At 39.2% G+C, this 16,223-nt stretch overlaps 1 protein-coding gene across 1 annotated transcript in view; it reads left to right on the plus strand.

Annotated features, from left to right (window-relative positions):
- The window catches only part of LOC307120811 (fibrillin-2-like), a gene marked incomplete at its 3' end in the record, with an annotated part of 79,845 nt that overhangs the window by 12,973 nt on the left and 50,649 nt on the right, over positions 1-16,223 (plus strand). Inside the window, exons 5-9 of the mRNA XM_079807986.1 lie at positions 1,105-1,200; positions 1,433-1,528; positions 6,135-6,332; positions 7,419-7,544; positions 11,021-11,146. Coding sequence (XP_079664112.1) covers positions 1,105-1,200; positions 1,433-1,528; positions 6,135-6,332; positions 7,419-7,544; positions 11,021-11,146 — 642 coding nt within the window. The remainder of the gene's footprint in view (positions 1-1,104; positions 1,201-1,432; positions 1,529-6,134; positions 6,333-7,418; positions 7,545-11,020; positions 11,147-16,223) is intronic.

Below are 16,223 nucleotides of genomic sequence, written 5' to 3' on the forward strand. Positions count from 1 at the left end.
TACAAACGCTATTCTTCGCTAAGTGATTCTGTCTGTGCCGAGAGAATTCCAATTTTCGTGAAAATTGCTGGGAAATTAATCTACTCGTTCAGGATGAAAATAGGTTTTTGTTGGCCGAGTAAAATTGCTCTTACCAGGAATTCGATTTGGCAGCTGCTGATATTGGAAAGACAATAAATAAGAAGTATAGTCGGTCTCGGATACATTCTGCAAGTATGACTAAATCAAATTGATAGTGAAAGGGAGTTACAGTAAACTGAAATATAGATCAGTGTTATAAGGGCAAACATACAGTTATGAATGTAGTGCTATAAATTATAGCGATATCCAAGATTTGTTCTCTGAAAACCTACTTTGTGTGATATAGCTAAGAAAATTACATGTGTTTTTTGGGGGAGTTTTTCAATATTTATGAAGTGGCATTTTTTTTATCTATCATTTCAATTAAACAGCCAGTGTAAAAATGTAATGCAAGAACTATAATCTGGTCAAATATAGTGTTTCTCACACCGTTTTTAATGAAATAAAGACATTTTAAGACAAGTAAAATACCACATGAAATTTTTTTAGTGATGACGTGAAGGCGTTTTGAATCAATTCCATTACATTAATGCATTATCACATGCTTTTATACTTACAATAGAGGAATACATTTGAAAAAATAGCACTTTATTTTACAGTCCTGTTTCGCATGTACATACCATATACTTATTGTCGTAATTACAATAACTGGGTAGTAACTACTAGGTACTAGTCCTGAACTTACCCCTAAATCTAATCTTAACCCATGTAGTGACCTTATATTACTCAAAATTACTATTTCAGTTTTTCTACTTCAAATGTTCATGTTTAATTCAATGTGTTACTTGCCGTTTCTTTGTAATTATTTGCAAATCCTACCCCAACCTTTCTATCAGTGTCACAGAGGCAACAATATTCATAGTGTACAATGCCAAGTTTATTATAAAGCAGTTTGAACTGATCCATGGAAATGAAAGATTTTCTGTAGGTTATTCCTTATTCCTGAACTTAACTGCACGGAGGGTGCATTGTTATATTGAGCACTCCAGCTGGTTTATAATCACCTCTCTTGTCTCTGTACAGTCCAGTCCTGCAGCGTCAGATGCATGAATGGAGGGGTCTGTAATGAAGACGCCTGCTCGTGTCAGAAGGGCTACACTGGAACTCACTGTGGACAGCGTAAGTGAACCTCCTTTTCAGAATGTCCAGACATAACCACATGCCAGACACACACAATAATAGATGATTTCACAAGAATTGGGCTTACAGACAAGAACAATCTTAGAATGCATTTAAACCCAACTTTAACTTTCTCTAAATGCAAGAGGACTTAAACTTCCAACCTGCGGATCACTGTACTATTAATATAAATACATATTATTCATATAAGTCCCAATTTTGTTTTCTGTAGCTGTGTGTGAGAGCGGATGTCAAAACGGCGGCCGTTGTATTGGACCAAACAGATGTGCCTGTGTCTATGGTTTTACTGGACCGCAGTGTGAGAGAGGTAAGTCGCCGCTATCCTTCCAAAGTTCATATTTTCTCAACTCTTAATTGTGTTGACGTCTGTGAGGATGTGCGGTTTGTTTACCGTCTCAGGTCTGCTTCAAGAATGTGGTAACAGTGTGTGAATGTGACCCAGAAACGCTCAGAAGGGTAATTTACAGTAGTTTTGAGTAGGTGTGCTTCCCCCTTCACTGTAGCTAGTGTGAAATTAATGCTACAGTTTACATTGTGGCCACATCTCTCAGAGCTGGAACAATGAGGTAATCTGGGGCGTAAAAAAAGGCCTCCCTTTGGGTGCTCGAGAAGTTCTATCAGAGGTGAAATCCTTGGCTGGAGTTATGAGAAAATGACAGACTGAAAGGACCGTAAAGGCTGTTCCCATCAGGCCGTGTGAATTGTGAGAGAGGAGCGCCCCAGGCACACTAGACCGAATACCTAAGCCCTTTTCGGTACCCCACCCTTCTGTGTCTGGTTCTTTCTGTAACCCCACCCCTTCATGAAGCCCCCTTGTGCAATCTTAGGCCAGTTCCCTTTGAAAACCCAACACAGGGAGGTGGAAAAGTTTGGGAGACATCTGGCAGTAGATAAAGTAGGGTGGAAATGACAAGGGAATTTTTCTGTGTGGAGCCATAGACTATCCTGACAAGAAAGGGTGGCGGTGGTGGGGGGTTCTCTAAGAAATGGAGACCCCAGCTGTGTATACACAGCCAGGCCTAAACTAGTACAAACAATCTCTTCACACGGAGAGCACCGTCCATGGGACACCAGCTGCCCCCGGCAGCTCCTTCCTGGGCCACCTGACAAGATTCATTCAGTCCAGACCCTCGTCTCCGAGACCACCAGATTCACCCTCAGGGTCCTTGCTTGTAGGTTGTAAAAACATCACACCAAAAAATGAGTCATTTCATTTTCATTAAAGAGCAGAGAAAAACTCTTTATTCAGCCTGTCTCAGTCCCTTCTGTTTATCATGAAGGGACTGCATTTCACACAGTTGATGAATTTCCAAAAGATGATGCAGTTTTTCGCAAAAGGCCTGATGTCAGTCTCTCTATTTGGTTCTTACAAAGAAGCCAGAACAGTCTTCCAAGAAAGAGGTAGTAACAAAGAAATTGGATCCTGAAACCCGTGCAGCACAATAGTTGGATGGCGTTTTTGGAAAGTCAGGCGTCTGCAGAAGAGTTCTGCGAACACAGTGCTAGCTCAGCTGTGAGTCGGGCGCGGTTTATTGGGGAGTTGAGCGAGTTGACGCTGAGAATGGTGTTAGCCCCTAACACCATCTAATTCGTTTTCCGTTTAGCCACGTGTGCTCTGTGTTATCACTTTCGGTGGCCCACACCGAATAAAGATATGCATAGTATTCATTTCACCATCGAAGGGTAACTTTGCTCAAGGCTGTGGTCACTAGTCTGTTTAAGTTGCATCAATTACCACTGTTTTGGCACAGCTGCTATTGGTTTTTTGTTTGGTGCAGTGGATTCTAGAGAAAAGGGTTTTTTCCGAGCAATAAAGCGTGACTGATCCTCCTGTAACCACAAGAGTATGAATGAAAGTACTAAGGACCGAGGCTCAGTGGACTCACTGTGGACTGACTCATTTGGGAGTCATAAAACTATTGAAACCTTGGCTTGTTGGATGTGTGTGACAGAGATAAGATGTGAAGAGATTGCCTGTATTATTTAGCCATATTGTAAATCACCGAGCAGTGAAAGAGTTTGTTGGTCCGTCCGAGAAACTTCAAAGCCTTTCACAGGAACGCTTGCACGTCTAACGTTTCCTTTCTACCCCCCTTATTTTCTTCAGACCTACGTGAATGAACTTCTGCTTCTCCCCAAGTGAAAACACATTTCTTATCTTGGTGTGTACTCTGATTAAACCAAAATAGGTCACAACAAAGCGAGTGACTCTTCCCAGTCATTGACTCTTGAGCACGTTTTTGGCTGCGCTCGAGGTTTCCACCTGCAGCTGGTCCCCGAGGCTTAACGTTCCAGACTAGATTAACTTCCCTTTGGCTGATTTGTCATTTCTTAGAAGGTCTTTCATGACAGTCTACTCCCTTTTGGTCCATTAGCACTGAGGATGATAAAAGCAGGCCAAGTCGTTGGAGTGTGAAAATTCCTCCTGCCAAATTACGCTGCCGCCCAATCTTTGGACAAGTGTGAATGCCACACATCAGCTACCTCCTGAGGCATAATTCTTTCCCAAATTGACTCATGATTCACGATAATCTACCCTGCGCAATAGTTGGCAGACACTGCTGGCAGGGAAACACTGGTGACTAAACGGAAAGTAGAGGTGAGTGAGTATTTTGTGGCATAGGGTGTAGGTGAATGGTTTTGATCTGTCAAGCCACTCGAACTGTAATCAAGGCAAAATTACTTCCGAATGTTGTCTGCATCACAGACACATCCCCCCTTCTCTGGAGTCTGCTTGCTTCTGGGAAGCAAGGTCTGTGCATTGCTGCCAAGTTTGCCAATGTGACATTGAGGTTTCGCTTTTGCCAGATCTGTTTCTGTTGGAGATTGCAATCTCCTCCATTAAAGTTCTCAAACGAGTCCAGTCTTTAGTGTGGACCTACTGTGTTACGCTGTGTATATTCTTCTGCCTGTGTTCAGTACAAACTGCGCTGTGCTAAAGTTGGCTGGTTCGAACAAGACGATGGCTTCCAACTGATGTTGGCCGGAGCTTTCAGACTCCCAGGCTCCAGTTTAATTGCAGATCAAAGTGTTGTTATACATTTCTCAGTACCTTCTTCATTATTATCCTTCACTTCTGTGCAACTTATTACATCCATGTAGTCCTCCACCCTAAACCTAACCCTAAGGACTTAAATGTCCAGAAAAGCCAACCCTTCGACTTTATGTACGTGACTCGCTACTTTTGTGATCCACTACTAGTCAAAAGTCCCAAGGTTATTTTTGCTTATAGACACTTTAGGTCGCATTTGTTTCTTCCCAACATGCGAAATGACCAAATCCATAAATCGAGAAGATTTTGACTTATAGATACATCCCAGAAGGCTTTACCCATATGAATATCATCACTCACAGTAAGAGTCAAAGCAGCACTTTATAGAGACTGATTAATTGGAGTATTGGATATGCATGGACACATCTGGGCCTTAGCTTGTCCCACTGTAGTCCTGACCAGGCACAATTAATCAACCCCAGATGTGCATAGGATGCTCACTGTGGGTCGCCTCAACTTGGAAAGGACCTGCATTCCTGGGCTCAAATCGTCCAGGAAGAACGGTCAGGTCAGGGGAGCTCAGAAGGGACAAGCAGAAGGGACAGTGAAGGGATTTGAAGACACGTGAGGGGGATATCTCTATAGTCCTTCTTCCTTTTTTTCTTCTCTACTTGACCTACTTTCTTAGTGCCATTTCCCCCCCTCTTGGCTATGGATATATGATTTAGCTTTTGTTTCGCATGCAATATTATGAAGGATACGGAAAGATTTGTTCATTCTGTTGAGGAATGACTAGGGAAATCATGGGGTCAGGAACTCATTCATATCCCGCCAGAGTAAACCGACTCTCACAGTATACCCCAAACAAATGTGCGATCTCGTTCAATTACGTTTTTAAAACATACCAGCAAAGACTGCATCAGGGCATTTGTTTGAGCTTAAGCTGAGTTTTATTAAACACAACTGGATCCTAAAATGCTCAGTTTATTTCAATGTCTAATTGGTTTGTTTAGAGCTCAAAACATCGTTAATGATATTAAAATTTCTCAATTGGCAACCAGCACAAAGGAAGTTAAATTGCCAAATCTCCAAATGTCAAAGCAGTACTAGTACCACTATCCCACTATCCCACATTTCGACCTCAGCCAAAAAAACTAGACAGTTGTCATGGAAATTGCCATTATTGATACCAACTAAGCCATTACCTAGTTATCCTATTATATTCTTATAAGAGAATCACTGTCAGAGCATTCCCAGACCGACCTCCAGCATTGGAAACAGCTGCATGATGGAGAAGATGTGTCTGCCAGCATTTTTTACCCGTTAAATGGGATTTCTTGTCGTAATTCCTCTGCTGCATGTCATGGTGTTTATTGTCATATCATTGAAAGGTTTTGTCAGGCTATGGCGGCTTTCTGGTTTATTCAAGTTTAGCTAATTGGCCAGCTAGTCAAATAAGTACCACCAAACTTGACCATCCTAACTAGTGGAAACTAGTGTCCAGCACACAACATTAGGCCAGTTTAAGCTGTTTTTTATGTTGACTCATGGTTGTAGTTTTGTAATGTTGTAGCACATCCCAATTTTTTATTCTTGTATTTATTTATAAGAATAAAAAGACACTAAATTTTTCAACTAAACATCGAAATACATCTAAATAATAAACTAAATTAACCATTTAAACTAAATTACTGATCAAATTATTGATCTAAAGCCCACACTGTCACTGTATGATACTTGAAATTTTTCCAGAATGGCTATACAGCTGAATAAAATTATGCTGCATTATTTTCCTGTTTAACACTGTAAAGCTGCTTTGAAACAATCTACATTGTTAAAAGCGCTATATAAATAAAGTTGACTTGACTTGACTTGACTATTTATTGATCTCCCCAACGCTCTTCATCTCTCCCACAATCAGACTACCGGACCGGACCGTGCTTCACACAGGTCAACAACCAGATGTGCCAGGGTCAGCTAAGTGGCATCGTGTGCACCAAGACGCTGTGCTGCGCCACCATCGGGCGAGCATGGGGTCACCCGTGTGAGATGTGCCCTGCTCAACCCCATCCTTGTCGAAGGGGTTTCATACCCAACATCCGCACTGGTGCATGCCAAGGTAAGACATTGCCGCTAGCATCTGAACAAATAGCTCTTTCCTTCTCAGCGTCTGGCTCACATGTTTGTTGAATTCTTGCCCTAATGACCAGCCTGACGTGGCAGATGACACTAAGAGAGGTCATGGCCTGTGTAGGACAAATCATACCACTCCAGTCCATGTCCAAAAGGACACTTCCCCATTGTGTTTCCTAGAAGCGGCAAATATTTACATGACTTCCATTAGGAGTACTTTAAATGGGATTGCATAATGGTTTGTCACATTTATTTACAATTATGGGCGTATTGTTTGGACTTGTTGAAGGACATAGTTGGACATGATTTAATTCTGTTCTCAAGGCTTGTTGCACATAATAAACCGTATACACATAGCTCATGAATATTCACTAGGTAAGGTCACTATAACAAGATTAACACTTGCACGTTAACAGAGGCTTTATGTTTTATAGAATTATATTTTTAACAATATCAACAATTTTGCAGATGAAAAAATACCAAATGCCACCATGACTTCACATATAATCTCAAAGACGCCTCCTCCCAGTGATTAGAAATGTCTCCTCTTTAACTTTTTATTCTTTTCCTCCCCTCAATATACAACATAAGAGACAGCTCCAAGTCTGGCCCGGATTTGCCCAAAGACAGAGTGCTTTTGCAAAAGTCTGTCTGGCTGAAGTACAAAGCACACACATGTGGGAGGATTTGTGTACCGTACACTGAGCTTTCCAGATTCTCTTTGCGTTCAATGGCATTTAATAGGAGAAGCTATTTTAGGACTATACTAGTAGACAGAGCCAATGGTTTGGTGCTTATTGGATACACGTTAAGGCCTGCGGATTATATCAAAGTAAAGAAACAGGTCAAAACAGATAAATGAAGTTGTTGCGCCAGCCAGAAATGTAAGTGCCATCCAACCCAGACAATACCAAAGATCTGTGGTTGTGTCATGAAGTCCGAAGGTTAGACGGTGCTGTTGTAGTCGAAATTAGTATTTTCTTTCCAAACAAAGTACTGTTCATGAGATATACATACTGAAAATGGTCAACTACAGAAATGGGTTAAATGTCTTTCTTTTTCTCCCTTTTAGACGTGGACGAGTGTCAGGCCGTCCCGGGACTATGTGCTGGAGGAAACTGCATTAATACAGTGGGCTCGTACGAGTGCAAATGTCCCGCAGGTCACCGGCAAAGTGAGACCAATCAGAAGTGCGAAGGTATGTCACTTACTCCACAAACCTGTCAGAAAACAGCATGAGAATGATCTTACTCGTGTTCATTACTCAAAATTGGAAAAATTGGCGTTTTCTTCGACATTGTAAGCTTTCCAATGTGTTGATATGCATGAAATGTTGACGTCAGTGAATATCCAATTCATATTGGCTGGAAATAGAATGATGACATTTACATGCTGGTGTGGTTACCAGATTACATACCAAGTGCTTTTTTTTCTCTTTGGCTCCATCTTTAACAATAGATAAAGCCGCTTGAGGGGAATTTAAGCAATGCCGAGTGAAAACAAACAGGCGTGTTGTAAAGTGGGGGTCTTGGATCCAATCTTGCCCTTTAGGAGTATTAAGATAAAACTTAGAAAGAGAGATAAAGTAGTGGATTACAGCTTTTTTATACCAGCTAAAAGGTTATCAGATTGTTTTATTTATTTATGCCAAAATATTTAAATAATATTGAAATATGTATTATTTTGTTCTATATTAAAAATCTCATGTAGTCTTTGAATAAGAAGAGTCATACCAAAAGTAAAATATACTACTCAGAGGTTTTCTACATGTTCAAAACTGTTAGTTAAGAGTTAAGTATGTACAATGATAGGGTTCGGCACACTTCCAGTCAGCAAGGCAGAGGGAATCCTGACCCTCGAGGTTATTAGTTAAACTCCTAATCACATTTTGACCCTGAATGACATGCCCATTACTAAAACAGTGGTTTGGAGAAGAAGCAGACGTCTGTCTGCAGGCTTCACCTAAGTAGACTTTTTCTCAAGGAAACGAGAGAGAAACTTCTGCAAATTAGACGCTCAAATGATCACTAAAACACCCTGAACTTTAAGTCTGAACGGCTGGAGTAGAAGTGCTCCTCTGTGATTTGAAGCTGCGTGGAGGGTGGAAAAAACCCAGGTGGTAGTTCTGTGGGAAGAGGAGGGGCTTTTAATTACAAGACAATGGTGTGGTGGAAAAAGTCTTGCCCCGGGCCAGGAGGTAAGGCATGAGGCATACCTTGTACTGCTTACAGGGCACTTTCGAAAGAGTGGCGAGGAGACGTCAACTGCAGCTCGTTTCAGAAAAAGACGCTTTTGAAAGTTGAAAATGTAACGATAAGTTTGTCTACGTTCGCTAACTCTTTATTTTACAGTGTCCTTGTTACATGTAGTTACTGTAGTAATAACTATAAATGACATGCAACTAACCCTAAACCAAACCCCAATCCTAACACCAACCCTATAGTAAGTGCATGTAGTTAATTATTATTACACAGTACTTAAATGCGTAATTACACTGTAACACGGACACCTTGAAATAAAGTTTAACCCTAAGCATGTAAACGCAGATACACTCTTAGAAGAAAAAGTTCTGTAAGGCGCTTCATGGATAGAATTTTAGAGGTTCCTATCATTTCGTTTTAAACTGGAAATTATTATGCAATCATTTAAGATATTTTTCCTTATAGAACCTTTTTGGCGTAAAGGTTTCTTCAAAATTGAGTCAATGTTCTATATTGAACCCCATTGAGCCTTTAAAGGACTTAGGGTTTAGCAAAGCTTCTTGGATTTTGTGGTTCTTTGAAGATTCTTAATGTTACATTATAGTTATTCAGATCAGGATATGAATGTATCATCTGTTCCATTATAAGAACTTTCTTATAAAAGTTATTTCAGTGTCATAGAAGAACCTTTGATGCCGTAGAAGAACCTTTCAAGTTCTTAGGTCATCGAAGAACCTTTTTGTGACACCGTATACATTTAAAAAGAACTTAAAGTAGAATTTACACTTTAATTATGAGAATTTTTTTTTCTATGACATCATAAGAATGTAGAAGTACCTTTTTAAGTTCTTACTCATAGGAAAACCATTTATTCATTTCTATAATGGTATTATAAGAACTTAAAAGGGTTCTTCAATGACATCATAAGAACTCGAAATTCTTTAATGCTATTGCAAGAACTTAAAAAGTTTCTAACATGACATCCTTAGAACTTAGAGTTGAAGAACGTTATGATATCATAAGAACTTGAAGTTCTTTTATTGAATCATTAAGAACTCAAAAATGTTCTTTTGTGACAAAACTTAGAAAAACAACTGTTGAGTTCTTTAATGGCTTTATAATAACATAAAAAATATTCTATGACATCCTTAGAACTTAGAAAAACATTTTTAGAATATCATAAGAATTTAAAGTTATTTTATGGTATTATAATAACTTAAAAAAGGTTCTTCTATGACAACATAAGAACTTAGAAAAACATTTTTAGAATATCATAAGAATTTAAAGTTCTTTTAAGGCATTATAAGAACTTAAAAGGGTTCTTCAGTGACATCACAAGAAACTATTTAAGTTCTTTGGTCATAATTTTTTTTTCTTCTGTGACATCTGAAAAACTTAAATAACCTTAAGTTGTTAAGTCAAAAGAACCTTATGAAATAATAAGACATTTTTTTTTTAAGGCAAGAACTTAAAAAAAGGTTCTTCTATGACATCCTTAGAACAACTTTTTTAGAATATCACAATAATTTAAATTTCTTTAAAGGAATTATAAGAACTTCTATGATATCTAAAGAACGTACTGTTGCAAAACTTAATGATATCATAAAAACTTTAAGTTCTTTTATGGTATTATAATAACTTAAACAGATTATTTTGTGACATAAAACAACTTAGAAGAACCTAATTCTTAAGTCCTATAAGAACCATTTTATAAAATATTCTCTTATGGCATCAAGCTGTAAAAGCTATTTAAGGAACCTGAATAATGATGCTAAAATGTCATAAAACATTAAGTTTTAGATCTTTTTTTCCTCCTCTTTATTTAAGTAAAAAGAGCAGAACCAAACCATTTCATCAAAGAAACAATTGCCTCTGCAATGCAAAAACCACAAAAAGTGCTTTCCTAATGTACAATTACTGTACGTGAACACACACACACACACACACACACACACACACACACACACACACTCCAGCAGTCATTAGCAGACGATTCCCTCTCAATACAGCCTCAGGTCCGCCCTGAGTAAAGTCTGGTCCCGCTTCTGGGGCTCCGCTGACGAGCGGGTTTGTTTTGCCGAGGTTTTTATGACTTTCAGCTGCTGTGACTCCCGGTTTCCACACACGAACACATCAAACCCATGACTGCTCATCATGCCCTTCCCACATCCCGCCTCAATCTCATGCGACAAACCCGACACACAGCGTCCACATATAATTTGACTAAATAAATGTAATTGCACGTGTGTATAAATATAAGAACGACACTCAATAAAAACCAACCGAACGCTTTACCATCTGTTGACTTTCAGTTTGAGTTTGCGCCCGTAGTCATGGGAGAACTATATAATAATTCCTATAATGGCATTACATAAACTTAAAAGGGTTCTTCAGTGACATCACAAGAACTCAAAAGAAACTCATAAAAGGACCAATAAATGCATCTCTGCTTGTTTTCGTGTTTCTGTTTCAGATATCGACGAATGCGCAACCATATCCGGAGTGTGTGATGGCGGAGAATGTACCAACACCGCCGGAAGCTATGTGTGCACCTGTCCGCGGGGATACGTCACCAGCACAGACGGGTCCAGATGTGTCGGTGAGACTCTTTCATCCACACACACATGCACACACACGCTTGCTGCCGTGACCTTACCCTCCTGGGCTGCATCTGAGCCGGTCAACCGCTTCAAGCCCGGGCAAGTGTGCTTGTGTGTGTATAGTAGCGTATCTTCACCCACAAACAGGACAGGACTGTTATTTTAAACATCTGAATAAACCTAGATGAGTTCTTTTTTGAGATCAACTTTCTGCTCCACTAGTGGCGCCAAATGGAATTGCAATTTTGGAGCAGCCCCATTAAAAACGTTTGCTCAACCAATAATGTGAGTTTGAGTTAGGACAGTGTTATTTTAGTTTTATTATAGATGTATGTATCAATATTTTGAATTAATTTTAATTTTATATTTTATGTTAATTTTAGTTTATGTTTTTAGTAATTTCGTTATGTGAATATGTCCAACTTAAACTTATTTTCGTTTAGTTTAAGTTTTTCCAACTAATATATATATTTCAGCTTTATTTCAATTAACAGAAATGTTTAACTAAAGCATGGCTTGCCAATTTTTGCCATTGCATCTTGTGGAGTTAGACATTTTTACAAATTGGTTTCTTATTTTGAGAACTTAAGATCTTAAAGTGTCAGAATTTGCTCATTGTTCATTCATGTTGTTGTTAATATCTTGCTCAATTTTTTTGCAATTTCTGTTGCTAGAAAACGTGAAATAGTTGGACCATTTTAGAAAAAGATGGCTCTTCTGTAGCCTCACAAAATCTTGAAAAGTTTCTTCTATGACATAAGTATTTAGAAGAACCTTTTGAATTCATGTCATAGAAGAACATTTTTATAACATCATTAATGTATTTAAAAAGAGTTTCATCATAAGCGTTTAAAAGAAATTCATTATAAAATGTTATTATATAAGAAATCAAGGCCGTAACCATGTCTTGAACATTGGGAGGGACCAATTTTGTTATTTTTATAAAGCATAAAGGAACAGAGCAGTGAACAAAATTCTAGGTCTAATTCTAGTTGGGAAATAATCATTTTTGGACTATTTGCAAATAATATTTGCATTAATTTGCGTCAAATATGTCATTAGTCTCGAGATTCTTCCCGTTTGTGAATAAATACATACAGGGTTTTTCCTGGGTCAAAAATGGTCTTCGGTGGTGGCTGACAGACATGGTCATCCATACACACACACACACACACGCACGCACGCACAGTAAAAAAGTTCCCTACCCACGTGATCTGCAAGTGCAATACTGACAAAACATTTTAAATAAATTCAAAGAAAATATGTAATTTTTGCTTATCTTATTTTGATACCTTGATGTTTGTTTTTGTTCCTCATTTTTACACTATTTACTGATAGTTGTTTTGGTATAAAATCATATCAATATTAAAAAGTAGTATTAAAAAATGAACAAATAGCCTAATTTTCTGCTATATACAATTTCATAAAATTATCAGCTAGCTAACCACAACTTTGTTCTGGGTTCACTCCAGTCTAAACTAAATGATTTTAGGCTATTTATTTTACTACACATTGTCCAAATAAATAAGCTGAAAGACTGTGGATGATTAAAGCTAATTCTTACTATCCACTCTTGCTAAAGTGGGTAAGCACACTTGTGTTCTCATTTCAAGTGTTCTGAGTAAATGATTCAACTGATTCATGAGTTCAGTGTTGGACTGATCCGTTCTAACCAGTCGTTAAAATGATTCGGTTCAAAGGAGTCATAATGTGGCGAATCGGACATTGGCTGACGCGCTGTGTGTGAATCCCTTCTGTTAGAACATCGTGAAAGATTTGTCAACACACAGAAAACACTTCATAACCGGATAGGATTTGTTTCACGTTTATTGAAAGTATGCTCTATGTCAGCTGGTCAGAGAATCAGTCAATGTTTTTTGAGCGCATTTCACACCCAGCGGTAATTAAAGGAAAACATCATCTGATAGCGCCACGTGCAACATGGATTCGGTCTTCCGGCCTTTTGATTTTGATTAACGTAATATGTGAAATATTAGAAAGCTAAGAAATTTACACATGGCAAAAACTTATTTTGAAGACAGAGAGCGTGCGAGCGGGGGAGGAGCTCTCTGGTCGTTCTCTCTGACACTCAGTTAACGCAAGGGCAGCGGTCATCTATTCTACATCACTCCTAAATCACAATAACTCATCAAATAAGGCTTTGGCGGGACAACAATTTGTTTTGGCGGCCGCCAAAAAATTTTCAATGTAGGAAAAACCCTGACATAGATCCGCTGTTAAGATTCGAATTCCTTAGTGGTCGGGTGGTACAATTTTTGTAAACCATGTCGAAGGTTACAGGTTCTAGTCCGCCCTCATATAGTTTTTTTCATTAAAATCAAAGATGTTCAATGATTGTATATTAAGACCATGGACACGTTTGTGTGCATTTTGTTTTGTAATTTCACCGGAAAGAATAGAGTCCCCGTAATGACATTAAGCGATAGATTGACTCAGAGAGAACGTAAACCCTGCCTACTTTGATTTGATTGGCCATCTCAATCATTTTGACATTGACGAGCGCCGTTAGACCTGAGGCAGACCAGACTAAAAATGTAACTTTTATAACTTTTTGGCATCCTAACATACAGAGCGCTGTAAAATCGTGAATGGATTTCAATTTTTAATGGATTTTATGGATTTTAATGGATTTTAATTTCAAATATTGGGGGGGAGGGGTGGCAATTTGGCTTATTTGGATTATTGCCCCCCCCCCCCCCCCCCCCCCTGTAAGAAAATGTTTTCTTGTAGCATCAGGCGGTAAAAACCTTTTAAATCCTTGATTTTTTTTTTTTTGGTGAAGTGGCTGTCATGAAACCTCAGCCATGTGTTGCCTTAATAAGGACATAACTTGCTCAAGGACATTTCTCTGTGCAGGATATGATTGCGATATGAAATTAGTATAAAAAAAAAACTTGGGGTGGCCTGACATCTCTTATGCGGAATTTGTCTTATTCAGGCTCATCTTACAATTACAAATTGTTGTTCTACAAAAAACAAAAAAAAACGTTCTGGGAAAAACAAGCAGAACCAATTTCGGCATAAATTATTGGTAAGAAAAAAAGTTTATAACTATTAACTATTATTCTTTTACAAATAATTTACCTGGAAAATATATATACATTCGGCTTGTTTCAAGAATGCAACAATTTACATATGAACTGTTCTGCCCTTAAAAATGAATTTCCCTTTCTGTTGACATCACAAAGGTCATGTAGTAATAAATGTTGCCTTTAAAGGAAATGTTTGAATCCAGACCAACTAGTCTCTCTTTAGTTTGAAACCAGATTGGTTATGTAGATAGTTTGTTGGTTTCTTTTAGCGAACAGGTCTCGCATAGTCTCGCCCGGTCTCATGGGGATCAGTCATCAGAGGACAATGGTGAAAATAGAGCCACATGGATGCTATTTCCTTCTGCTAGCATTCCAGCACAGTGAGGCAAAGCCACTGTTGACTCTGGCAGTGCCTTTGTCTTTTCTCTTCACTGTCCGTTTCCCTCACACTCCCTTCTCTCTGTATATCCATCTTTTTTTTATACGCGACGTCTTGAGTTTCTCACTCCTGCCGCTCCATATGTCTCTCGTAAGCCCCTGATCTGACGGGTCCCCGGGTGCGAATAAAGAAACGTGAGATATCGGCCCTGGATGACGCGTTGACGTGGCCCTCATACATTCCCAGAAACCCCACTGGATTTGCAGCAAATGTTTAGTGTACATATGGATTCTTTCATGGTGGAGAACGCGGGCAATCTGTTTGTGTTTCTGTAGGTTGACATACAAAATAAAGCCAAAATGGTTTTTGGAGCCTGATGCCATGGGAGAACATTCAAAAGTTGGCATGAAGTCACAATTGAGCGCATTTCTATTAATATCGCAATGGCTGTTATTGTACATTAATCCAGATACATTTGAAAATGCATCTTTTTCTCTACATTTTGGCCTCTATGACAGCGGTTTTTTTCGCCCAAGTTTTCGCTTTGTAGTGTGGACTGTGAAAACTGAGGTATTCGATAACGATGGCGGATTTTTATTTCTACATATAACATATATTTATTATTTACAATTTGTACCCATAGATATTATAGTTATACCGGCATCATTATGCCTGCTATTTACTTTCATAGTGTTGTTAAAACTACTGTATTACATTCATGCAAATATGTCAAAACATTGCAAAACATGAGGAAATTTGTGTTTTAGACCAATAAAGTGATTGTGGCGGAAGAATAGCATGAGATGCATGCACAGTAAGATGATTTACAGATGTTTCAGTGTGGAAACTTAAGTTTTGGAAAGCGCTAGAGCATTTTGAAATGAAAACGCCGCTCTCAAATGTATCCGTAGACGTATCCATTGTGAGCAATTCATCAGTGCAAGTTATCCCAAAGAAGCTGCAAACGCCAACTAGCAATTCAGGCATTGTTTTAGGCCAGAACCCAATGGCAGCAAAGTTTAGTGCTATCTTTGCGTTCGCCCCCTGGCTGGTGCTCTGTATCGTACACAACCAGGCCATAGGGAGTCATTTAGCCTGACGCTAATCAGCGTTAATGCACCGTCGAGTCATGTACGAACACGAGAAATCTCACTTTGAGGTTTGAGAGTAGGTCTGGTTCCAATTGAAGCCAGTGTTCCCATCACCCCGCTTGCGAAACCCCCCGGCTGGGCCGATCCCAGGGGGTTGTAGATCTGGAGTGTGCGCCTGGAACCTCCAGACGAAGGGTTTCTTGTGTCCGACGTAATTGGCCAAGATTACTCCACATGGACTTGATTTATGGCAGAGTGCTGGCTCATTAGCCGAGTTAATCGACTCTCACCCCCCTTTTTCAGATGGTTCAGATGCACTAATGTTGCAAACCAGTGCGTACCCTATCTCAACCAGCCCTCTCGTTGACCTTGACTGGCTGAAATGTCCCATCTCAACCCTCTTGCTGAGCTCATACGCTTTTAGTCCTCCAGTGGCCCTTCCCAAGCTCCCACCTCATAAATTAACTTCCTGCTAGGGGACCGTGTAAAGGGCATGCATGGACCTGACTTCCTGTGAAGTGTGACTGTACTCTTGAGAAAAGCATTTGTGGTA

This window comes from Gobio gobio, assembly GCF_949357685.1.
Source record: "Gobio gobio genome assembly, chromosome: 24".
NCBI lineage: Eukaryota > Metazoa > Chordata > Actinopteri > Cypriniformes > Gobionidae > Gobio > Gobio gobio.